The sequence below is a fragment of the Triticum dicoccoides genome, chromosome 2A (genome assembly GCF_002162155.2).
Source record: "Triticum dicoccoides isolate Atlit2015 ecotype Zavitan chromosome 2A, WEW_v2.0, whole genome shotgun sequence".
NCBI classification, from domain to species: Eukaryota; Viridiplantae; Streptophyta; class Magnoliopsida; order Poales; family Poaceae; genus Triticum; species Triticum dicoccoides.
In genome coordinates this window covers 750,530,355-750,557,756 of record NC_041382.1, presented here as the reverse complement: position 1 = coordinate 750,557,756, position 27,402 = coordinate 750,530,355, and the positions used below count along the sequence as shown (strand labels likewise).

Below are 27,402 nucleotides of genomic sequence, written 5' to 3'. Positions count from 1 at the left end.
GGCGAGGCGCTCGCGTGGTATCTTATGTTAGCTAGATTATTTTACTTTATTCCTCCCCTTCTGTCTTCCTTTCTTCCCTGGGGGGCGGTACCATTGGTGGCGGCGCTGGTGGTTAATTCCAACGACGGCAGCAGCGTCGCCGCCGGTCACCACCATGCTCTCTCCCATTGGCTAGCTCAGCTCCTCCGCGCAATCTGGGCTTGCTTAGGTATACATAACCTCATCTTTCGTTTTTTTTCCTAATTGCATTCGGAATGAGGAACTGGGATGCCTAGTGTACTACAGAATCAAAAAATAGTGCAGAAGATAATTCACAACAATAACTACCAGGTTCCTCATTCTTTAACTACTTCATTGCAAATCAAATCCAATTACATATGTTTCTACTTCATAGTTATCACAATATAGTGGCTCATAAGATGCACCAGGAAGCTGACTAAACAACGAACCTTTCAAGTTGTACATACTACTGCTACCAATTGCACTACCATGTAATCTAGTTTAGCATTTAAAACTCCCTCCATTTCTTTTCAGTCTCCATATAAATTTTTTCTGAAGTTAAATTTAGTAAAGTTTGACCAACTTTATAAGGAAAAAAATATCAACATTCACAATTTGGAATCAATATCATTAGATGCATCATGAAATTAATTTTCACTATATAACTTTAGTATTGTAGGTGCTGACATTTTTTAATATAAATTTGGTCAAACTTTGCGTAGTTTGACTTCAAACATATCTTGTATGCGGAGTAAAAAGAAATGGAGGGAGTACATGAATTAAATATATCCCTCAAGCATGTAGGCCTAGTACACTATGGTGATACGATCTTCATCTTTTGTTATGGCGTGCGGCGATTGTCAGATGGGACAAAGGGGCATCTGCAGATCCTGCAAACTTCCCAATAACATGTTTACCACCTTTGTCATCGATTGCCGGTTTCTTGGGTTCCACTGAATACACCAAAGTGCCACAATAGCCAGCTGTCTTGTCTTTTCTTGCTCTTCTGCTGTCACTTCCAAAGTAAGCACCAATTCCTCTCCAGTCATTACTTTCTCATAGATCCACTCTGGGAGATATACCTGGTTCTGGATCCCAATACTTGGGTCTGTGTTCCTCCTCCCACTCACCATTTCTAACACCAGCATGCCAAAACTGTAAACATCTGACTTGTACGATATCCCTCCAAAGTTCCTAGAGTATAGTTCTGCTGCAATGTAGCCCATAGTGCCTCTTGCTGCAGTCAAGGTAATGATGCTTTGGTCCCGTGCACACAACTTTGCAAGGCCGAAGTCCGAGATCTTCGGATTAAAGCTGTAGTTGTTAGGCTTGATGTCCAAGTGGAGGATGCGCTGATTGCATCCTTGATGCAAGTATTCTATTCCTCTAGCAATGCCTAAAGCAATATCTAGCATTTTATCTGGATTACCCGAGAGTTCTCGGGAAACAATAGAATTACCCGAGAATATATTTTTTTCCAATGAATCCTTAGGCATGAATTCATAAATAAGAGCCCTTCTTGTCCCTTCAGAGCGAAAGCCAAGGAGGCGGACAATGTTTGTATGGTGCATTCTCCCGATAGTTGCAACTTCGTTGATGAATTCCTGCCCCTCTCCATTAGATTTCTCTAACATCTTGATCGCCACAGGAACTCCATTTGGTAGCTCACCTTTGTACACACACCCAAATCCACCACATCCTAATTTATCCTTGAATCGTCTGGTTATCTTCTTGATTTCGGAGGAAGTGTACCTTGTGGGTTTTGATGTACCATATGTCTTGAGAAAGATTTCGACTTTCAAATGTATCTCTTCATTGTATCTTGTCTTCAGCGGAAGATAAAGAGCAGGGACCACCATCAACAGAAGAACAACAAATGCCGCCGAAGATGATGTAGCTGAATACATGGAAATCAGGATATTCCTTAGGGTTGGAAATTGCCGCTTTAGCGATTGTAATGGGGATGAGAGAATGTAAGAGCGGGAATAGGTAGCTAATTACTTTATGTGCAGCAGATATATACTTCAATTTCATCTTTTTTTAGTAAAGATAAAAGTTTGGATAGGAGTAGTACCTGCAATGATTTTTACACGCGAACCTGCAAATATCAAAGATGCGAATAAGATTTGGTTGTTTGTTTAGTACGTAAAATGAAAATTAACTACTAATTAACTCAAGCGATAAAAGTTAGATCCAACATTGATATATGGCCACTGGCCAGTGGGTGTGGGAGAGGATGGGGTGAGGATCAGAGTTTTTTTTCCGTTACCAACTCTGGTAACAGATTGAGTCTTTAGGGTCAACTAGTAAACATGCCCATGCGTTGCAACGGGAGAAAAATAAGTTGACTTGCTTCGTTGCGAAGCAAATGCCAATTATCCCAATTAGGCTGGCAAGGTAAAGGATAAGTTTGATGATGACAAAAATGATAGTTCAATTGACAATAGGATTCTTTGGGGCGCTAGTTCGGAACATGGGACATGAATCCTAGTTAACTAATCGGGTGAACAACTCTATCTTTAGATTACCATACCGATAATAAAACACACATAATACTTATTTTGATTTAGTGACATCATCAGACAACAAAAACGCGGTATATGTCTAACGTCAAAACATGTATGCTTCTATCATGTGTGCTGACCGTGAAGTCCTCGTCATATAGATGTTTTAAGTTGCTATTTTGTTGCGATATATGTAGGACTAAGTCTTTGCCTAGTCTGTTGCGTCTCAATTCACATGTAGACATAATTTGATCTATTCTAGCTTTTTTTTGCTTTGACTGCATATTTGCATAACTTTGCTTTTTCTCATGCGCATTATTTTGCCCTCGTGAGAGTTTTCTAGAATGTGTTAATTAAGAAATAAATTGATTAGATTTTGCATCATAAACTCAATTTTTTTGTTAATTACACTGCACATAAGCATTAGAATCATGTATTTTGGCTTGAAGTTCAAGTTGATATTTATTGCTACAGAAGTTTAGAATTTATTTTCGTTCGACGTGTATGCTATATAAAAATATTTTGTTATCTTCCTATTTTCGTATCCAGATATTCAGTCAGTATGAATTTGTGAGGGAGACAAACATAAGTATCCAACCTAATAACGAAAATATTTAGCACCAAATCGGGCAACGTGTGAATGTCGGAGAACAAGTACATGCGTGCACGCGTGCATGATGGAATTGGGGATATTTTCTGTCTGTGCGGGATCCAAACTAAATCAACTGTAACTAAAAACAGGAAAACATTTATCTGTCGACATGCGTGCACACGTTATCACCCAAACTTTTTTCGAGAGGCCGATTGCTAGAAGTATCCACAAAAAGAGATTGCTAGAAGAAACCAGTCTTGCTGTGCTGGTGGCTCCACGCGTCATACACGTCCATCCCCAGTTTATCAACTCTCCGCTGACAAAGTCGTACACGTTATCTCCCCAACACCACATCTCTGCCCCATCTGTATCTCTCTCGGCACCACACCACACAGCGGAACACCACATCTCTGCTTTTCCCCTGTCTGTAGAGTCCGGCACATCGGCTGCCTCGCTCCATCATCACAACCCAGGAGCAAGAGCGGCGTTGCAGCGGTGCTAGAGTAGTGTTGGTAGGCTGGTAGCTGAGGAGGGAAGGCAGGGACAGTTGCTTTGGAGTCGCGCACCGCTACGACCTGTGGTGGCGTCGGTGGGTTGTTCCTGGGTTGTTGCCCGCATCGGCTGAGGGGGACGGGGAGGCGCTGGTGGCCGTCAACGCGGGCTTCGGCAACGCCGCCAATGGGCTAGCTGACTTGCACACGGCGGCCGTGACAACTATCTGCCTCCCGTTTCCTTTCCTCATGCAGGCCGGCCCGTTGCTTCCGACAGCCGCAAAGCAATGTCAGCCGGCCGGCGACCCGACCTCGGAGAGTCGCGATGCGAGCCGGCGCTGCGAGGTGCGTCCTCGGATGCTACGCCCCAGAGTGGATCGGGCGCGGGTCAAATGAGACCCCACCCCCTCATCACGGCTGGATCTCATCTGCATCCACACGGACTGGCTACTAAATTCTTGCCTCCGCTCCCGTGTAGTGTAGCCATGTCGAGCCGCCACCAGTCGCCTCCTCCGGCCTTCCGGCAAGGCCAGCATCTCCACCAGCCACCCCGAAGTCTCCACAGCCCGCCCCTCCCCTAATCCTTCGTCAGTCGGACTGGACGGAACGTCTATATTCCCCACATGTCGCCCTCGCCGGTGAGCAGCAGACTCCGTCGCTACTCCCTTCCCCTTCTCTCTCCTATCTCCCTTTAAATCTCGCCCCGCCATGTTTCCTGGCAGGAGCTCACCGAGCAACCATGGCGCCACCCCGAACTCTGGATCCGACGCCCCCAGCCTCATTGGCCTTCCGAGCGCCTCTCTAACCCTCCTACGCCTAGATCCGTCCGTTGGCAAACGCCTGTCGCCGTTTCTGGGTGGGAGGCAGGAAGCGGCCAGCGGGGCGGCCGACGGCGTGCAGTGGGGCGGGGTAGAGCGCCGCGAGGCGGAGGCGGGCTGGGTTATTTTTTTTCCTTTGTACCGGTTCGAGTTGACTTATGACGAGGACTGCGGGTTGAATAAAAACACAGTAGGGACTTTTTTGCAAAAAGCTCGATGACGAACGATAGAAACAATCGAGCAAATGAGCCCGTGCGTTACAACAGGTGAAAAAAAAAATACTTCCCGATCTAATAACCATGAGTCCAAACTTTAGTAGGTCCATATCATTTATGTCAACACATGGCATTTCATCTGTGTTTCTATTTATCTTTCTTTTCACTCTCGTCGACGCTGGCCTCAATGTTGACATCAATACAACACGTTTGAATGTTGTCAATCTTAAGACGTCTCCCCCTCGGCATACAATGCAAATGAGCTCGTGCGTTGCAACAGATGAAAAAACACTCACTAATCTAATAACCATGAATTCGTAGGTCCATGTCCTTTATTTCAACACATGGCATCCCATTTGTGTTTCTATTTATCCTTCTTCCCACTCTTGTCGACGCTGGCTCTCAGTGTTCATACCATCACAACACGTCTGAATGTTGTCAATCTTAAGACGTCTCCCTTTCGGCATAGGATGATAACAGTTAAATATAATATCGTATTCAGATTCTACATATTTTTGTAATCAAATTTCATATATAACATGTTAAATTTAGAGTTAGGGTTAAAAGGCTATGAATATTTTAAAAATCGATTAATATGTACTACAGATTTATTATCAAAAACTTGACGGCGTTTCCTACAAAATAGCATGACGCATCAAGAATATCTATTTCTTTTATTAGTAGGTATAGATTAGGCGGGAGCAATTCAATATGTTAGTGCATATTTTAATCCCAAGGGAGTTACAAATATATTATTATGCATAGCCTTAATCCCATTTTAGTTATAGTTGACACAACCATGATATCTCTATGGCCAGCTCTAGGAACTATCCGGATGTAGGGAGGAAAAAAAGGAAAAAAGGGTACGTAAATGTGTGATCGGTCTCTACCTTGGTCTGTTCTCGTTGATGATATGCTACCAACCCATTTTAATTCAGTGCCTAGGTACTATTCTCTCCGTTCCTAAATATAAGTTTTTTTATAAATTTTAATATGGACTACATATGAATGTATATAGATGTATTTTAGAGTGTAGATTGACCCATTTTGCTCGGTATATAGTCATACTGGAATCTTTAGAAACTTATATTTAGAAAAGGCGGAAGTATTTTATTCAGCATGGGTGGTTAAAACATTCAGTACCGGGCATAAAACCTGAGCTTTTGTATTTTCAAATGGCTAAGCAAATGTTGTTAATTCCTCAGTTGTGCAGCAAGCTTGGAACCACGGGCGCATGAATCTATAAGGAGAGATCGCATGTGGATAAGAAACTACCGGACCAGAAGATGAGGTAGGCCTAGGCGGTGGTGTGGGACCAAGGGGACGCGTGTGTAGCTCACGCGATGCGGCCGACGCCCAGCGCAGCCCCTCTTCACAAGTGCGTGGGAGCTGGATTAGATCCACGCGCCCGAGCGCGTCCACACATCCACGAAGCAGCAACAACCTTCAACGTGAGCTGATCTGCAGCAGCAACACTCCTCGCCGTCGCCATGGTCCCTCCCCTTCTGCCTCCCCTCTCGTGAGCGCTCGCTCGACCCCACGCATCACGCACAGCCTCACCTGCTCGAACCCCACCTCCATCCTATTCTCGATCGGGAGAGGTTCCCGATCCTCTGCAGCCGGCCGGCCACAGGAGCGCCGCCGCCTTGGCCTCCTTCCTCCTCGACCCCTGCCGCTTGCTCGCCTTTGTGCCACCTCGCCCGACCTTCTCCTCCGCCCTCCTGCTATGCCCGAGCTCCGCCCCTTCCTGATCCCGTCGTGGCCCACCGCCCTCCTCTCGCACGGGTCGTGCGCTGCTGCCGCGCCCACCCTCTTCTCACCGGATGGCCATAGCGCCACCGCTGCTGCTGGCCGCCGCGGTTGCCAAATTCTGCCTCCCCTCCCCGTGTCCTCCGCTGGGCCCCTTACTGTCTCCTGCAACAGCAGCTGTTGTGACGCCTTCACCTTGTGCGCCCGGTCGCTGCAGCCCATGGCTGCCCCTGCGTCCGTACGCGACCGGCGAGCTCCACCCCTTTCACGGCCTCCCGTGCGCCAAGCGAGCCCTACGTCCGCCTTCTGCTGCTCTCTTTGCCCCTCCTCCTTCGGCCGCCACTGCCCTGCTGATGGCCATGTCCATCCTCTGCACCCCGAGGACCGCCAAGCCCATTGCGGGCCCGCGACGCCCGTACGCCGCCGCACCCCGCGCTCGTCGTCCACGAGCTCTCGCTCCGAACTCCCGAGGAGAGCCACATCGCGTGCTTCTTCTCCCCTCAATCCAGCAGGCAGCAACACACGACCCGCCCCCCTCTGCTTCAAAAGAAAACTCAAGGGGCTTTATGTAAATTCGAAACGTTTCTTGACTTACTAAAACCTGTAGTGCGGGTTGATTTCAGGGAACTATAGGGTGTTTTCTACAAAACAACCACGACGGACGACCAGAAGCAATAGCTGGTTTATTAGTAGGTAAAGATTAGGGAAAGATTGAGAATCATAAGGGTAGGCCCTGCTCGGTAACTTGGTTGGATTAAGGGTTTTATCCCACCTCACAGTCACAATCTCACATATCTTGCCCCCATCACCCGTCGAAACAACCTCTTATTTTTGAAAATTCCTTCTTGTATGTCTTCAACCTGTCATGGCCAACTCCCTTGTATGCCCCCAAAACCCATCTGATATACCGTGCACTGTTACTGGCAACCATATGTCACAATGGCGACGCACATGATCCCAGGTAAACTTTCTGCAGGCATATCATGCATATGCATTTCTTGTTTTCGCTTCTTATATTTCTCCTAGCCAGGTGGTTCTTTAAGCTATTCTGTTCTGTGTGATATGTATCCATCTTATATTCTTCACCATACAGATCTATTTATTTTTGCACAGTAGTACATTTACATCAATATTAGTACAGCTCATGCAGCATCAGGCTCTGGTACTTCATTTTCCCGTATAATAATGCCTGGAAGTGAATGGATGGTGATGGATTCAAGCTGCCTAACTATACATGTTTTGGGTTTACTGACATGAGTCAATGCTTTTTGTCATATGCAGTTATTTGGCATGTCACCTCGCCAGAACAATCCTGAGAGCAATGCATATTTTTAGCGGAATTTAGTAAGATAACTACGATGAGGTACTAGCATGTATTTTGGATTTGGTTTGGCCTAAATCGTTGCAACCCGATTGTCTTGGTAAGCGAAAAACTTTAGGAATGCAGTTGGTACAGGGGGGAATTAGAAACAAACATGGCTGTAAAATGTTGGCTCACGTCCAATAGCAACCATAGAAACCTGAAGTTCTTGGAATACGTTCTAGGAATTCTGAAGTTACTGTATTACAGTTGAGAGATTGCTTGTGTTTATCTCAAATGTGTTTTTGTCTGTCTATCATGTAAATGCTAAAAGTTATATTAGTATACTGTTACGCGTGAGACATGGTCGTCCATTAATTGATCAAATAAACCCAGGTCATTACCATAATTGTCATGCTGTATTTGGTAGAGTTGCTTAGATTTTTTTTTCTACTTTTGGAACACTCGAAGTTTCTCTCCAATGTTTAGTGGTACGTCTCTGGCATCAAAATACTTGACCCCATTTTGTTTCTTAAATTTCAGAGGATTCAGATGAGAATTTATTTACACAAGCTTATAATCTTTTTGCTACCCAGATGTTTGTTCTACTGGTATGCAAAATAATTTGACAACAAAACTCATGGAAATATCGCACATCAGTATATGAGTACACTAAATAGGAAATTCTCAATGATTTTAAACTACAAAACTGGGAGTTAACAGGATAATATAGGATGGCATGGGTTTTCTCGATGTTAGAAATTAATGATACCTTTATGTGGTTGAGACAAGCAGAATGTTTCGTTCCTTTGTGAGCTGAATGCGCAGCGCTGCCTGTTCTGTTCGCATTTTTGGCACTCAGAGGGAATGGATAACGGCTCCTGTTCACTCCAGCGAAAATGTTATACGGAACTATGGTTCTGCCGAACCTACGCTCGACACCATTGATCTCTGGACACTTTTCATAAGGATCCGTGCATGATTGATTAAAAAATGCATGATGGGAGCTGTTTGCATATTAAACAATGCGTGACGTGGATCCACATGTAGCAGGATGTTGAATCATACGGCGTCGACCATAGGTTCGGCTGAACCATGGTCCAGAATCACGCCTCTCTTCACTCCAGTCGACTGCTATGTCATAAAATTGGAGGGCTCCTTCTTCAACATCGTGCTTGGAGCCATAATATCCTGTGCCAAATATCGGGAGGGCGGCATCTGATATGACCTTGCAGTCCAATGGAAGATCATACATGAATGCATCAGTTGCCACCAAATACGAGTAGTGGGTTTTGTTGCTAAGGCAGGAGATTGGGCCAGCGATAGTATCAGCAGCTGAGGCAGAAGCATAGTAAGCACCTCTGTCATCATAGACAGGATACTGAGTAATTCCGCTTGGCGTGAACTCCCTTGAGCAGCCTACAAGCATTCCAGTTCTGCTGTAGTGTGAAGTACAGTGGTGGTCAGCAGCCGGTGGTGAACTTATTGAGATGAGATTCTGAATCATTGTGCACGCGGAGGTAAGCGGGGTGATGTTGAGGAGGGCACCGGTGTAATTTATGGAGTTGACATTGCATGGGCCAAGAAGTGGGTGAAGCATGATAGTGGACTGGCCTGAGCATGCTAGCTTCGCACATGTTGCACCGCAGGATGATGGTGTATTGCTGGAATCAAGCCGGAGTGGGAACCGGATCTCGGGTCCATCTTTGCTGCACCGGGATGGCGGACAGTTTCTGAAGAAATCTTGGTCATCCCAAGCTGCTGAAGCTGTGGTCATGTCGGTTCCATGGCTGACAAGGCAGACCACCAGGGCTGTGACAAGGAATATACTCATTTTTCTGCTTCTGCACTACGAGATGGATGAAGGTAAGCCAGGTATTGTAATTACAAAGACATAAGAAAGTCAGTAGTCTAAGTTGTGCTTGCCTGAGTAAGAACTTCCTCCGTTCGTGGATCGGTGCAAACCTCCTGTATGTTGTTTTGTAGTAGCTAGGTGACTGCATCGTTGTAGATCAAGCTTTGTAGACTGCATCACTACAGTAGAATCCAAGACCTGACACTGACATGTATCAACCTCCTTGCCAAGTCACAGAAGCATATACCAGCATCCCTCCCTGATTATACTAACCAGGAGGAGTTAACAAGGATCATATACATATCGCAACATCCTCTTTATGATGACATATGGCAGCAGTGATGTGGATGTTAACCATCTCTGACCGGGTCATTCTACAGATTCTTTTATTCCATCATCCCTTGTATATGTCGTATTTGTTTTCACCCTTGTTTCCTTACAGTCCATTAAACATGAGAAAAAAGCACGCAACAAAGCCAGAACAAGAGATAAACAGTTGACTATCATCGATGCCTCCATGGTGGTTCCTGGTGCATTTCATGGTCGCAGTTCTTGCCGTGGATGTTCAGGGGCGACATGATATTACTGATAATAGCAGGTATACCTGCTCTCCTTTCTATTGCGGTCATCTCCAAGACGTCCAGTACCCTTTCCGCCTGCAAGGCGATCCATGGTGGTGTGGTTCTCCGTCATACGAGCTTACCTGCACCGATAGCAATGCTACAATTCAGATCAACACAGGGACATACTTTGTCACTGAGATTGACTACAAGTATTCTTCCTTCTGGGTCGTGGACGCCAACTTGGACATGAGCAGTAGCTGCCCTCTTCCTCGCTGGGATCAACGCCCTTATCTACATGGCCTCCAGCAGTCCGACGGCTCCATCATATTTGACCCTTTTTTCGTTACGTGGGCTAGCTTTGTGAATTGTTCGCGGGTGGTCACGAACAATAGTGACTACATACCGGTCACTTGCCTGAACACGAGGTATTCTTTTGTCTATGTGTTGATTGACTATATTTCTGTTGGGGACCTTGAGCCTTCTTGCGGGTACTTGGCCATGGCTGCTTTGGGTGGTCGGAGCATGCGATACGATAATGCAAGTCATGAAATTCTGGTAGAATCCATGAGGAGAGGATTTGCCGTTAGGTTTCCTTTCAGATATCAAAGGACTTTGGAGGGCTTCAAGGGGTGCATAAAGGATCGCTTTGTGTGAGTTTATATCTATACACTGTGCTTCTGTTTTGGAAAATACATACATTCCTTACTTTTCCACGTTTTCTCCAATGTCTGCAGCCTAGGCCCTGGGTATTCAGTGGTGTATCTCGTTGCGCGTTCGGCTGTGATCATTTTGGCACTCGATTTTGAAGTATTGCATTGCGCATTTAGAACAACAGTTTCTTCCAATGAACATCTCGGCACACTACAGGTTGCAGTACTATACTCTACGTCGATATTGAAGTTGATTGCTGGTACGTCGATACATATAGAGGACTATTACATATACAAGCTACAAGTGTAATTTCTTGGCGATCTCACGTAAAATTGTTCTATATGTGCAGTACTATGCAGGTTCGTGGTTGCTCCCCTGGTGGTATTGTTCTTCATAGCTCACAAATACTGGAAAACGAGGATCACAATTGATGCGGTCGAGAAGTTCCTACGGATGCAGCAAATGATCGGCCCGACAAGGTACGCCTACACAGATATTGTCGCAGTAACAAGCCATTTCAGAGACAAGCTGGGCCAGGGAGGCTATGGCTCGGTGTACAAGGGCGTTCTGCTCCCAGGCAATGTCTATGTGGCCATCAAGATGCTAGATGGTAAATCCAGCTGCGATGGAGAAGATTTCATCAGTGAGGTCTCCACCATCGGGAGGATCCACCACGTCAATGTGGTGCGTCTAGTCGGGTTCTGCTCGGAGGAAATGAGGAGGGTGCTAGCCTACGAGTATATGCCCCATGGTTCTCTGGACAAGTACATCTTCTCGGCTGAGAGGAGTTTCTCCTGGGACAAGCTTAATGAAATCGCCTTGGGCATTGCCAGGGGGATCAACTACCTGCATCAAGGATGCGACATGCAGATTCTGCACTTTGACATCAAGCCGCACAACATCCTTCTTGACAGCAATTTCGTCCCAAAGGTTGCCGATTTCGGCCTTGCCAAGCTGTACCCAAGGGACAACAGTTTTGTGCCGTTGAGCGCCCTACGGGGAACCATTGGGTACATAGCTCCTGAAATGATATCCCGGAGCTTCGGCGTCATATCGACCAAATCTGACGTTTACAGCTTCGGGATGCTGCTGCTGGAGATGGCCGGAGGGGGAGGAATGCTGACCCGGGCACGGCGAACTCAAGCCAGACATTCTACCCGTCGTGGGTGTATGACCGGCTAAGCAAACAGGAACTGGGTGAGATGCGTGCTGAGATGCATGAGTTGGAGAGGAAACTTTGTGTTGTTGGGCTTTGCTGCATCCAGATTCAGTCTCACGATCGGCCGCCGATGAGCGAAGTCATAGAGATGCTTGAAGGAGGTGTGGATGGCCTGCAGTTGCCTTCGAGGCCATTCTTCTGTGACGATGGGCAGACCCCTGTAGCGGAGTCTTAAGATTTCTGCTCTGGGCTGACTGCCATTTCAGAGGAGGATGACTGAAATTTTGTCTATGTTCAGTGTCATGTATTATTACTAGAGGCGATGAACTTGTGAAAAGTTACGGTAATGGTTGTCTTGGGAGTAAAAGAATGTGAATTATCTACCGTGCTTCTTTTGAATGTTATCCAAAAATCAATCATATCGAGTGTAAAGTTTCATTTGACCTCCAACCTTAGGTGTGAGATGTTATGAAAAAATCTGAAGAAAAAGGTACAGCAGAGAATATCAAAGAAAAAAATGTATGCAGTATACAGTGAGCTGTTGGCGAGGACCCGATGACGCCAAATGAAAAAAAAAATCTGATGATGTCGACCACATGATCTTTCTTCATGGCACATTATGAATATGAAAACAACTTACACTCTCCATGGGATATTTAGATCAGAAGTAAGGCTGTTTGTCAGTGACCTGCTTGAAAGTTGAAATCTGATTGTACATTATCTAGTTTTTTTGGTGTGTGAAATCCATGGGCCTGAGGATCTGCCGACGCTTATTGATACGGCTCTACACGAGCGACATTTGCAAGCGCATAATGGATCAGTGAGCTTTCATGCATTGATCCTGATTCGTCGCTGTTGAGTTCTCAAAGCCTGCACATTTTGTGAGAACAAGTTCCTGTTTGGTGGTGTTATGAGAGAAGCCAAAGCTGTAATAGCTATTTCATCAGTTTTAGAGGAGTGCAACCTGTTTAGACACCTCCTGTTTGGTGCTTAAATGTTGCTCCTAAAACTTTTTCGAATGTTGAATGTTGCTCCTAATACTCGTACCTTTCTCTGGCTACTTGCTCATAATAAGCTCATGATCAGAGATGACCTCAAGAAGAGACACATAATCAAACTTTTAGTTTGTGTTTTCTGCTCTCAAGACGAAATGATAAACCATTTGATGTTTGAGTGTGTTGTCTCTAGTTATTTGGATGGTAATCAGTGAAGACTTTAGTATATTTCACTGGTACTGATTACCTTTCAGTTGCTAGGTTTTGGGTCTCTAATAAGTAGAATTCAGCTTTAAATACAGCCTGCTGTGCAACAACTTTGTGGTGTATTTGGAAATTCAGAAATTCCGTGATCTTTAATAACACTATTTGGATGTCTGTGAACCAGGTGATAGGGAATATTCTAAGGACAATAAAAAACTGGGTGATTCTTTCTTTGCAATTGGTGAGAGTGAGGGATTATTCTCACAGTTCCCAACAAATCAACATCGGTCCTGGAGACTTGCTGCTCGCCTGTGAAGCCCTTCTCTTCACAGCTAAATTTTGGTCTTTACCAGCCGTTTTCATCTTTTGGCGCCTGCGTGTGCTATTTCTTTCTTTTAACTGCTTGAACTATCTGTGTGGCAGCTTTCAGTTTGCCTTTACCTTTAGGTTTTTGAACCTTGTTTGAGATACTCATGGTTTCATTCCGAGCTAATCGAACGGGGGATCACCTCCCTATTTTTTCTTAAAAAAACAATTTGATTACAGTCGTACTGTGGTTATTTTTTATGAATAATAAGCTACTGCGCCCAATACATCAGGGAGAAACAACTCATCATACAGTCAAACAAAAACTGCAGCTTTACAACCAAAAAGCGTCAGCAGAGCCTGAACTACAATGCAGAACATTCACATCACGGTACCACAAACATGAGGGCCAAAAACATGTCCAGCCAAGCACTCAGATTGCTGCAAGGTATTCCCTCCGTTCAAAAAAGCTTGTCCCTCAAATGGATGTATCTAACATCAAGTTAGTGGTAGATACATCCGTTCGAGAGACAAGCTTGTGATAAGTTTTTTCGGACGGAGAGAGTAAGAACAGAACCTTATCAGGGATACATAACTTGGTGAACGAGAGAAGGTACTAGTACGACCCAGCCAAAGGAAGCACTAGTACTACCAGTACCAGCCAACCAAAAGAGCCACAGTTTCTTCATTATCATGTTTTACATATCACAAAGCATATTTAAACAGCCTTCCCCCATCCTCGGTTGATTAGACTTTCTGTTGCATGCCACCGTCAACAGCAACGCGTGTAAATTTCTCTTCTGCGACGCAGTCCAAGAAAACAACACATGAACGTCATGGATATAATTAAATAATACGCCGGAAATACTTGTCCGAAAAATGGATGTATCTAGATGTATTTTAGTTCTACATACATCCATTTGTATCCATTTCTACCACAAGTATTTTCAGACGGAAGGAGTATGTAGTAGTATTAGGTTTTGCAGGGTAAATATTACTGAAGCAAAGCATTCTTCCTAGGGTCTAGGCACATAAATCCCCATCTTGACAGGGCAGGGTAATTCATCTTAACAATACTCCAAAGTCCGAACATACCACATGCAGGGGTGGCCAGCCGTGGCCAAGGCCCACCCCAAGAATCTGAAAGTGCTTGTTGAAAGCAAATGAACAAATATTATTTTTTTTGTTTTTTTTCTATAGCCACTCCCCCTCGTATTATGATTTCAGCAATCTTGCCTCCGCCACTGCGTACACAATCTTGGTTTACATGTATGTGGTTCTATTGCCAAGTAATTGGTTTTCATTGATTCCCTAAATATCCATTCCACTAGTTGCTGCCCTCATCAAGCAGTGTATACCTACTCGTAACCAACTTACGTAACCTTCCTAAATTCTCTCCTCCCTCCTGAATTCTGTTGGAAATATTAGCATTTTTCCGACTAATCTAATCCACGAGTAAACATTAAGCATGGCAAATACATTATGCATTTCATACCAATACCTAAACATGTGAGTACATACAGTACATAGAACCGAAACATCTATGAACAACATATATACGGTTAGCATATGAACGAGCAAATAGGGGATGAACGAGTCATACCCTCCGATTGGCCAGGCCAACGCGACGGCGGCAGCAGCAGCCTCAGCATCGGCCGAGGCCTTCTTCTTGGTGGCTTCGCCGTCAGCCATGGACTCGATGCAGGGGAAGTAGTGGAAGCAGAAGCGGTCGGTGAAGGGGACGGAGCGGGAGCAGTCGCGTCAAGACGCTCCCCAAAAACCGTGATCTTGAACGACAGGGTTCCGGAGGCACCTACTCTCCCGACCAACCGTGCACGCGGTCGTCGGGATGGGATCGCCGAAAGCAGCATAGAGAGAGGAACAGTAGATGACGGCTAGGGTTGTACGAGAGGGAGTGAGTGAACTGAGTTAGGGTTCACTCCACTGGCTCGGTTCATTCCCGCAACCCGCGGTGCGCACACTTTTGACGAGGCGAGGCGGACGACGGAGTAGGAGGAGCGTGCGTGTACAACTCCTATTTTCAAGCTCCCAATAGCAAGTGATGGAGCAACCCTTATAAAGAGGTATCACTCTTCTTACTGTAGCAGTATGGTACTAAACTTTTCACACTTCCCACCACTTGCCGTACACATGCATGGGCCTTAAAGATTAACTAGGGATTATTGTTTTATATGGGCCTAGGCCCATCCATAATCCATCAAATTTAACCGGCCAAATCTTGTAGCGCCGAATATAGACCATTTGGTACAGAGCGCACACACCATAACCACCCGACCAACTAACCTCGTGTGCTTACATAGTGGTTTGTTTTGCCATTTCTTCTTCTTCTTTCATCGTTCTTTTTTCTTTGTCCCTTTTTTAAAATTCATGAACCTATTTTTTGCTAAAGAAATTCGTGAACTTTTTTCTTGAAAGGAAACTTTTTTTTAATTGATGATTTTTTTAAAATTCATGAGCAATTTTTAAAAATCAGTGAACTTTTTTGAAATTCGTGATTTTTTTTCTAAGTTTGGTAAACCTTTTTTTTAAAATCAGTGAATTTTTTTAGAACCCATGAACATTTTATTTTTGAATTATCTTTTCTGAAATTTCTAAAACAAATCTGAAAAGACAATGGTCTATGGTTGACTGGTCTACCACTGCCAATTATACGAAACGATCGAACATTTTTTTCTTTTCAGTAAATGAAACGATCGAGCAAGGAAAGCCGGGGAAGTGCGCGTCGTGCGCGAGCTCGTCGGCTCGTTCTTGGGCTGGCTTACGTAGCTAGGCGCGCGCGGGCGCTGGTTTCGGGGCCTCTATGTCCCGCTTTACCTCGCGAAACCCTCGCGTCAGGGCAGCTCTATATGGGCCAGGCCAGGTGCGCTGGAGGGCACATCCTCATTTTTTCTGTTTTTCTTTTGCATTCTTTGTTTCGTTTTTCATTTCTTTTTTTCTTTGTTTTACACTTCCAAAAATTATAAACATATATATAAAAAAACTATAGTTTGCATAATGTTTTAAAAAAATGTTAAAAATGCATTCGAGAATGTTAAATGGGTAGAAAGAAATATTGAAAATGTATATGAAAAATGTTGAACAAGTATTTAAAAAATGTTGAACATGTATATAAAAAATGTTGAAAAAGTATTTCAAAAATGTTGAATAAGTATTAAACATATTGAATGAGAATTTGAAAAATGTTGAACACGTATTTGAAAATGTGGAATAAGTATTAAAATTGTTGAACAAGTATCTGAGAAATGTTGAAAAAGCGTTCGGACAGTGTTGAACTTGTACACAAAAAATGTTGATCACTTATTAGAAAAATGATGATTTTTTATCATGTATATAAAAATGTTAATCAAGCATTTCGAAACAAATGTTGAACAAGTATTTAAAAATTGTTAGTCAAGCATTTGGGTAATGTTAAATGTGTATAAAAAATGTGAACCATGTATTAAAAAAATGATGACATTTTTTGTCATGTATATAAAAATGTTAATGAAGCATTCCAAAAAATGTTGAACAAGTGTTTGAAAAATGTATATCAAGCTTTTGGAAAATGTTAATTGTGTATAGAAATTTTTTTGACCATGTATTAAACTTTTTTTAATCTTTTTATTTGAAAATTATCAATCAAGCGTTTTAAAAAATGTTTCAAATGTATATAATTTTTTTGAACATGTATTCCAGAATAGTTAATCTTGTCTTTGAAAAAAACTCAAGTGTTTGAAAATGTTAAAGTATGTGTAGAAACAATATTAATCATGTATTACAAAAATGTTTAATTTGTTTTAAAAAAATGTTACATGTGTATTAGAAAAATGTTGTTGACATATACAAAAAATGTAGGATAATAGCCAAAAGAACAAAGAAAATCAAAAAAAGAAATGACATAAACAAAAGAAGAAGAAAATGAAGAAACAAAATGCAAAAAAATAAAAAAATTAGAGAAGAAAAGAAACAAAAGAAAACGAAAAAACAAAAAGAAAGAAAGAAAAGTGGCTCGAATCCCTAATTAGGGCGTGCCACTATTACTTATCGCGGACGGGACCTGGCGGAGTGGCTAGCAGCGCCTGGTTTCTCCTGGGAGACCAGAGATTGATTCTTACTTTTCCCATTTCATTTACTTTTTTTCTTGTTCTGCGCACGCGAATGGGCCTGCTCAATACAACGCGAGGGGAGGAGAAACGTTCAGTGAGAGCTGGCTACTGTCTCGCTTAATGCGAGACATAGCGCTCACGCTGGTTTCGTCTACTGGCGCATTAAGGCGTCAGCGAAGAGCTCTCATTTAACTGTGGGGTGGCCTAGCCGCTAATATTGGCCCAACTAATTTGGGCCACCTCAGCACGTAAGATTAATTACATAGCAATTGTATGTAGATCTAGCATTGGAAACCATACCCGAAGACTAATTGTTAAGACTGGTGAACATTACTATCGGATATTTGAAGAACTTAGTGAGTAGGATGTCTATTAATTCATATACAAGTTCACATACAGTTATTGCTAAAGAGTCACTTTAATATTTTGATTAACAAACAGAAAATGCAAAACTAAGCCATTAACAAGTCACTAGGGAGCAAATATACATTCAGAACTTCTAGACGATTGTAATACGCATTGTGTTTCATCGGCAAATGCTTGGCAGGACCCAAGCCAGAGCTACGCATTCCTTCCTTGCTGCTCGCTCTTGGTACGTAGTCGGTAACAATTTCATGCAAAGATTCATCAACCAAAGAATACTCGCTCCAGTTCCGAGAGTCTCCACTAAAGTACAAGCAGTCTGTCTGAACTGCCGGATGATCTGAACTGTAGCCTGTGTGTACCTTGTTTTCCTGTGGCAATCTGGGGAGAGAAAGTGGGTGAGGAGCACTAGCCTTGGTGGCTGTAGCTTGTTCTTTAATACTCCCCAGATTGCCACCGAAAAACAAGGTACACACAGGTTTTGACAATGAGCAACAGCTCACCGTGGCTCTCAGTGATCCAGAACGTGGAAGAATAAGGAATTGTCCGCACGCTGAATTTGGCCCCAAGAAACAATAATATCACTGAATTGTTGTCAAGCTCGACGACAATGAGACGGTAATTTCGATAAATGAACACATAGAGTGTGTCCTTCACGAACATCAGACTGTAAAGCAGGTGGCCTTGATCGCACCATGCCGCTCGCCAGTGAACATCCCCAACACGACAATAGTAGAGGTCATAGCAGCATCGCGTGAAGGTGACGACGAGGTCGCCGGAAAAGATGATTGCTTCCAAGCCTTTTGGGGAATCAGGCAGGTGGGCTCGCTCCCCTATGAGGAGGTGGAGAATGCGGAGCTGACGGTGGCTGGGGCTGGTGTTGTTGCCGTAGATGGCAACGCGGCAGCTGAAGAAGTGGAAGGAGGTGAGGCCGGTGTCCTGGGCGCGAAAGAGCCGGCCGAAGGAGCGCAAGCAGGTGAGGATACGGCTGCGCGGGAGGCAGAAGTGGTGGATTGCCCCTCCCCAGAGACTTGGTGAAAAATAATGTTGATGCATTCATGCAGTTCTTGGTCGATGGTGCTGTCGGCGCCTTATGCAGGGACCAACGTGGGAAGTTCTTAGGTGCGTCAGCAATCGTCTTTCCAAACATACCTAACCCGGTGACACTAGAAGCTTTGGCGGTCAGAGAAGGCCTAGCTCTAGCAGACGATCTGTACAAGAGGAGGATCCAGGTGGCATCAGACTGCAGGGTGGTAGTTGAGGATATCTGATACGTCTCCAACGTATCTACTTTTTCTCACGCTTTTTCTCTTGTTTTGGACTCTAATTTGCATGATTTGAATGAAACTAACCCCAGACTGATGCCGTTTTCAGCAGAACTACCATGGTGTTGTTTTTGTGCAGAAATAAAAATTCTCAGAATGAAACGAAACTTTTTGAGGATTTTTTATACCAATAATAAGAATTTACAGAGCCAAGACCCACCAGAGAGGGTCCCTGATGACCCACAAGTATAGGGGATCTATCGTAGTCCTTTCGATAAGTAAGAGTGTCGAACCCAACAAGGAGCAGAAGAAAATGATAAGCGGTTTCCAGCAAGGTATTCTCTGCAAGTACTGAAATAACTGGTAATAGATAGTTTTGTGACAAGATAATTTGTAACAAGCAACAAGTAACAAAAGTAAATAAGGTGCAGCAAGGTGGCCCAATCCTTTTTGTAGCAAAGGACAAGCCTGGACAAACTCTTATATGATGTAAAGCGCTCCCGAGGACACATGGGAATATTGTCAAGCTAGTTTTCATCACGTTCATATGATCCACGTTCGGTACTTTGATAATTTGGTATGTGGGTGGACCGGTGCTTGGGTGTTGCCCTTACTTGGAGAAAGCATCCCACTTATGATTAACCTCTATTGCAAGCATCCGCAAATACAACAAAAGTATTAAGGTAAACCTAACCATAGCATGAAACATATGGATCCAAATCAGCCCCTTACGAAGCAACGCATAAACTAGGGTTTAAGCTTCTGTCACTCTAGCAACCCATCGTCTACTTATTACTTCCCAATGCCTTCCTCTAGGCCCAAACAATGGTGAAGTGTCATGTAGTCGACGTTCACATAACACCACTAGAGGAGAGAGAACATACATCTCATCAAAATATCGAACGAATACCAAATTCACATCACTACTAATAGCAAGACTTCTCCCATGTCATCAGGAACAAAAGTAACTACTCACAAAGCATAAACATGTTCATAATCAGAGGGGTATTAATGTGCATATAGGATCTGAACATATGATCTTCCACCAATTAAACCAACTAGCATCAACTACAAGGAGTAATTAACACTACTAGCAACCTACTAGCACCAATCCCGGACTTGGAGACAAGAATTGGATACAAGAGATGAACTAGGGTTTTGAGATGAGATGATGCTGATGAAGTTGTTGATGGAGATTGCCCTCTCCCGATGAGAGGAGCGTTGGTGATGACGATGGCGATGATTTCCCCCTCCGGGAGGGAAGTTTCCTCGGCAGAACAGCCCCGCCAGAACCCTAGATTGGTTCCGCCAAGGTTTCGCCTCGTGGCGGCGGAGTTTCGTCCGAGAAGATGGCTAATGATTTTTTCCCATCGAAAGAGTCCATATAGTAGAAGATGGTCACCGGAGGGCCAGCAGGGGGCCCACGAGGTAGGGGGCGTGCTCAGGGGGGTAGGGCGCGCCCCCCACCCTTGTGGGCAAGGTGTGACCCCCCTGGTGAAGTTCTTGTGCTCAATGTTTTTTCATATATTTGGAAAACATCATCCGTGAAGTTTCATGACTTTTGGAGCTGTGCAGAATAGGTCTATAATATTTGCTCCTTTTCCAGCCAGAATCCCAGCTGCCGGCATTCTCCCTCTTTATGTAAACCTTGTAAAATAAGAGATAATAGGCATAAGTATTGTGACATAATGTGTAATAACAGCCCATAATGCAATAAATATTGGTATAAAAGCAGATGCAAAATGGACGTATCAGGCTCCTTGGTGGGCACAACCTACCCGGGCGCGCCCCCCTCTCCTGGTGCACCCAGGTGGGTTGTACCCACTTGGTGGCCCCGCTGACGACCCCCCTGATACTATAAATTCACATTATTCCAAAAAAATCAGGAAGAAAGAATTATCGTGATTCACGAGACGGAGCCGCCGCCAAGCCCTGTTCTTCCTCGAGAGGGCAGATCTGGAGTCCGTTTGGGGCTCCGGAGAGGGGGATCTTCGATCTTCGTCATCACCAACCCTTCTCCATCGCTAATTCCATGATGCTCCCCACCGGGAGTGAGTAATTCCTTCGTAGGCTCGCTGGTCATTGAGGAGTTGGATGAGATTCATCATGTAATCGAGTTAGTTTTGTTAGGGCCTGATCCCTAGTATCCACTATTTTCTTAGATTGATGTTGCTATGACTTTGTCATGCTTAATGCTTGTCACTTTGGGCCCGGGTGCCATGATTTCAGATCTGAACCGTTTATGAATTCATCATTATATCCATGTTTTAGATCCGATCTTGCAAGTTATAGTCACCTACTACGTGTTATGATCCGGCAACCCCGGAGTGACAACAATCGGGCCCACTCTCGGTGATGACCGTAGTTTGAGGAGTTCATGTATTCACTATGTGTTAATGCTTTGTTCCGATTCTCTATTAAAAGGAGGCAATAATATCCCTTAGTTTCCAATATGGACCTTGCTGCCACGGGAGGGTAGGACAAAAGATGTCATGCAAGTTCTTTTAATAAAGCACGTATGACTATTTACGAAATACATGCCTACATTATATCGATGAACTGGAGCTAGTGCCGTATCGCCCTAGGTTATAACTGTCACATGCTGAATATCATCCAACAAGTCACCGATCCAATGCCTATGAATTTATCCTTATTGATCTTGCTGCGTTACTATTGCTATCATCACTATTACACTTGCTACAAATTACTGCTATGACTGTTACTGTTACCGTTGCTACTTTCACTACTATCAAAACTATCAAACTACTTTGCTACTGATCATATTGCTGCAGATAATTAATCTCCAGGTGTGGTTGAATTGACAACTCAGCTGCTAATACCTTCAAATATTCTTTGGCTCCCCTTGTGTCGAATCTATAAATTTGGGTTGAATACTCTACCCTCAAAAACTGTTGCGATCCCCTATACTTGTGGATTATCAATATCAAGCAAAAGAGTGCAGCTATATATGGGGCAGTGACACATGAAATCGTACTTCAGAAGTCTACCTTTTATATTTGCAATATAGCTCATGAATTTAGGAGCTCAAATATCAAGGCTCGCAAACTTGCAAAACTTGCTTTATCCCTAGGGCCTGGTCACCATGTTTGGTTTGGCCAGCCTGATGGTCTTTCTTTTGTCCCTGCAAAAATTGTGATGGTTCAATAAAAAGCTTTGGAGTTTGCCTAAAAAACCTGAATATTCATTTTCCCCTCAAAAAATAAAACCTGAATATTCATTCCACTAGCTTTCCGAGAAGATTGACCCAAATTACCTCCATGAAAGATCTTTTTTAACATAGTACAGGCGCATAGGCTTATACATACACACATACACTTATCCTTATAAACACACGCACACACACCCTGCCCCAATGAGCACACTCGAGATACCGAGCCGGCACATCATCTCTCCATCGTCCACCAAGAAATGTTTGAAAACTACTTATGTGTCACAGAGCGAGAATTTCCTGCGTGAAAACATGGAACAATCACTGAGATATTCTGTTAATGCATACATACATATTGTTTTTGTTCATCATCCAATGATGGGTCCATGTTGTGTAAATCCCGGCATGCAAAGTAAATATATTCCTATGGTAACGGTATTGGTTACAATTGACTGGTGCGATCTAGGAAGTAGAAAAGTGAAAGATGCATCTAAGGACAATTATATATTGTCATGCCATCATGGTACATCACCAAAAAAATTGTGGATACCAAAATTTTATCTGATACAAATCAAAATCGTTGTTACACAATGTGATGAAAATTGGTTAAAATTTTCAATATGAATGCTGATTGCCCCTAGTGTTTTGTTGTTTTATCATTTCATAATGGTGCCATATCCTTTCCAAGGATCGCATGGAAAAACCATTATAAATATGGAGTATTTTTTGAAGGAAAACAGTATGGTAATGCTCCACTATAATTTTTATAATATATATCTATACCTATATCCAATCTAATAATAAAGGGGCTATTGATTCTGGTGGTACATCACGAAAATTGCCTCTAAAGTTGCAAAATATTACCCACCATTGCCACCTATAAGTGATAAAAACATTGTTCACAGGGGAATCCCCCGCCTGGGCCGGCCCATGTAGTAAGGACCTCCTATACTGCGTTCTGCACGCTGGAAGAATACACAACACGCTCGTTTGGAAGAATACACAGCACACAAGAGCCCTAGATTGGTTCCGTTAAGGTTCTGCCTCGTGGCGGCAGAGTTTCGTCTGAGAAGATGGCTTATGATTTTTTCCCACCGAAAGAGTCCATATAGCAGAAGATGATCACCGGAGGGCCACCAGGGGGCCCACGAGGTAGGGGGTGCGCCCAGGGGGGTAGGGCGCGCCCCCACCCTCGTGGGCAGGGTGTGGCCCCCCTGGTGAAGTTCTTGCGCTCAATGTTTTTTATATATTTGGAAAACATCATCCGTGAAGTTTCAGGACTTTTGGAGCTGTGCAGAATAGGTCTCTAATATTTTCTCCTTTTCCAGCCAGAATCCCAGCTGTCGGCATTCTCCCTCTTTATGTAAACCTTGTAAAATAAGAGAGAATAGGCATAAGTATTGTGACATAATGTGTAATAACAGCCCATAATGCAATACATATTGATATAAAAGCATGATGCAAAATGGACGTATCAACTCCCCCAAGCTTAGACCTCGCTTGTCCTCAAGCGAAAAGCCAAAATCGAAAAACATGTCCACATGTTTAGAGATGAAGGTGTCGATAAAAATAAAATACGGACACGAGGGCATCATGATCATTCTTAGAACAACAACTTATATAATTCTAGTCATATGATTTCTTATGCTAGAGTAATAATTCAATCACAATATCAAGTATGAATCATAAACTTCATTGAGAACTAACAAACTATAATCTCAGTCATTGAAGCAATTGCAATTTATCATAACATAGGAAAGAGTCAATGTATAAGAGCTTTTCAGCAAGTCCACATACTCAACTATCATATAATCTTTCACAATTGCTGACACTCACGCAATACTTATGGGTATGGAGTTTTAATTGGACACAGAGAAAGATAGGGCCTTATAGTTTTTGCCTCCCAACGTTTTACCTCAAGGGTGATGTCAACTCTTTTAGCATGTCATATTTTAATGAGTGCTCACAATCATAAAAGATGTCCAAGATAGTATATTTATATGTGAAGACCTCTCTTTCTTTATTACTTCCTATTAATTGCAACGATGACCAAAACTATGTTTGTCAACCCTCAATAACTTTTATTCAACATACTCTTTCTATGTGAGCTCATTACTCTCCATAAGAGTCACATGATCTCTTTGTTTCTTTTTATTTCTTTCTCTTTTCTTTTATTCCTTAGGATCATGGCAAAATAATCAAGCCCTTGACTCAACACTAATCTTTATTATATAGCTCATGGACTCGATTACATAGAAGGATAATAAAGCAAAACTCACAACTAGATCATACTAATTAAGAACTTTTATTCTACTAGATCAAGATATTACCAAAAGGATCGAACTAAGAAAAACGGTAAAGATAAAAGTGATGGTGATACGATACCAGGGCACTCCCCCAAGCTTGGTGCTACGTCTTGAGCTTGCATTGGTTTTCCCCGAAGAGGAAGGGATGATGCAGCAGAGTAGCGTAAGTATTTCCCTCAGTTTTTGAGAACCAAGGTATCAATCCAGTAGGAGCCCACGCTCAAGTCCCTCGTACCTGCACAAAGCGATAGCTACTCCCAACCAACGTGATTAGGGGTTGTCAATCCCTTCACGGTCACTTACGAGAGTGAGATTTGATAGATATAATATTTTTGGTATGAAGATGCAAAGTAAAACGTAAAAGAAAAATAAAAAAGCAAAACAAGATTAAAGTGATGGAGATTAATATGATGAGAATAGACCCGGGGGCCATACATTTCACTAGTGGCTTCTCTCAAAAGCATAAGTATTCTACGGTGGGTGAACAAATTACTGTTGAGCAATTGATAGAATTGAGCATAGTTATGAGAATATCTAGGCATGATCATGTATATAGGCATCACGTCCGTGACAAGTAGATCGAAACGATTCTGCATCTACTACTATTACTTCACTCATCGACCGCTATCCAGCATGCATCTAGAGTATTAAGTTAAAAACAGAGTAACGCCTTAAGTAAGATGACATGATGTAGAGAGATAAATTCATGCAATATGAAATAAACCCCATCTTGTTATCCTCGATGGCAACGATACAATACGTGCCTTGCTGCCCCTTCTGTCACTGGGTAAGGACACCGCAAGATCGAACCCAAAGCTAAGCACTTCTCCCATGGCAAGAACTACCAATCTAGTTGGCCAAACCAAACGGATAATTCAAAGAGACTTGCAAAGATAACCAATCATACATAAAAGAATTCAGAGAAGATTCAAATATTATTCATAGATAGACTTGATCATAAACCCACAATTCATCGGTCTCAACAAGCACACCGCAAAAAGAAGATTACATCGAATAGATCTCCACAAGAGAGGGGGAGAACTTTGTATTGAGATTCAAAGAGAGAGAAGAGGCCATCTAGCTACTAACTATGGACCCGAAGGTCTGGGGTAAACTACTCACACTTCATCGGAGGGGCTAGGATGATGTAGAAGCCCTCCGTGATGATGGCCCTCTTCCGGCGGAGCTCCGGAACAGGCCCCAAGATGGGATCTCGTGGATACAGAAAGTTGCGGCGGTGGAATTAGGTTTTTGGCTCCTGTTCTGATCGTTTGGGGGTACGTGTGTATATATAGGAGGAAGAAGTACACCGGAGGAGCAACGAGGGGCCCACGAGGCAGGGGGGCGCGCCCTAGGGGGGGGCGCCCCCACCCTCGTGACCGCCTCTTTTGTTCCTTGGAGCAGGGTCCAAGTCTCCTGGATCACGTTCGGTGAGAAAATCACGTTCCCGAAGATTTTTATTCCATTTGGACTCCGTTTGATATTCCGTTTCTTCGAAACACTGAAATAGGCAAAAAAAACAACAATTCTGGCTGGGCCTCTGGTTAATAGGTTAGTCCCAAAAATAATATAAAAGTGGAAAATAAAGCCCAATATAGTCCAAAACAGTAGATAATATAGCATGGAGCAATCAAAAATTATAGATACGTTGGAGACGTATCAGGCATCCCCAAGCTTAATTCCTGCTCGTCCTCGAGTAGGTAAATGATAAAAAGAGAATTTTTCATGCAGAGTGCTACTTGGCATAATTTCAATGTAAATTTTCTTAATTGTGGTATGAATATTCAGATTAGAAAGATTCAAGACAAAAGTTTATATTGACATAAAAAATAATAATACTTCAATCATACTAATAAAGCAATTATGTCTTCTCAAAATAACATGGCCAAAGAAAGTTATCCCTACAAAATCATATAGTCTGGCTATGCTCCATCTTCACCACACAAAGTATTTAAATTATGCACAACCCCGATGACAAGCCAAGCAATTGTTTCATACTCTAAATTTTTCAAAACTTTTTCAACCTTCACGCAATACATGAGCGTGAGCCATGGATATAGCACTATAGGTGGAATAGAATGGTGGTTGTGGAGAAGACAAAAATGGAGAAGATGGTCTCACATCAACTAGGCGTATCAACGGTCTATGGAGATGCCCATCAATAGATATCAATGTGAGTGAGTAGGGATTGCCATGCAACGGATGCACTAGAGCTATTAGTATATGAAAGCTCAAAAAGAAACTAAGTGGGTGTGCATCCAACTTGCTTTCTCACGAAGACCTAGGGCAATTTTGAGGAAGCCCATCATTGGAATATACAAGCCAAGTTCTATAATGAAAAATTCCCACTAGTATATGAAAGTGATAACATGAGAGACTCTCTACTATGAAGATCATGGTGCTACTTTGAAGCACAAGTGTGGTAAAAGGATAGTAACATTGTCCCTTCTCTCTTTTTCTCTCATTTTTTTATTTGGGACTTTTCTCTTTTTTATGGCCTCCCTTTTTTCTATTTGGGCTTCTTTGGCCTTTATTTTATTTTATTTTTCGTCCAGAGTCTCATCCCGACTTATGGGGGAATCATAGTCTCCATCATTCTTTCCTCACTGGGAGAATGCTCTAATAATGATGATCATCACACTTTTATTTTTCTTATAACTCAACAATTACAACTCGATACTTAGAACAAAATATGACTCTATGTGAATGCATCCGGCGGTGTACCGGGATATGCAATATGACAATGATGGATGTGTCATGATGAACTAGATGGTGGAAAGTTGCATGGCAA

At 43.2% G+C, this 27,402-nt stretch overlaps 2 protein-coding genes across 2 annotated transcripts; one reads left to right on the top strand and one right to left on the bottom strand.

The window, feature by feature from the left end:
- Positions 1-860: 860 nt before the first annotated feature.
- Positions 861-9,503, bottom strand: LOC119356931 (rust resistance kinase Lr10-like). Its single transcript, XM_037623918.1, has 4 exons — positions 8,782-9,503; positions 8,442-8,557; positions 2,075-2,098; positions 861-1,897 (listed from the first exon to the last, which is right to left on the bottom strand). Exons 1-4 carry the CDS (start codon positions 9,501-9,503, stop codon positions 861-863), a joined length of 1,899 nt encoding a protein of 632 aa, XP_037479815.1.
- Positions 9,220-12,318, top strand: LOC119356932 (rust resistance kinase Lr10-like). Its single transcript, XM_037623919.1, has 3 exons — positions 9,220-10,737; positions 10,822-10,997; positions 11,088-12,318. The coding sequence occupies exons 1-3, from the start codon at positions 10,034-10,036 to the stop codon at positions 11,918-11,920; spliced, it is 1,713 nt and encodes a 570-aa protein (XP_037479816.1). The 5' UTR covers positions 9,220-10,033; the 3' UTR covers positions 11,921-12,318.
- The last annotated feature ends 15,084 nt before the right edge of the window (positions 12,319-27,402 follow it).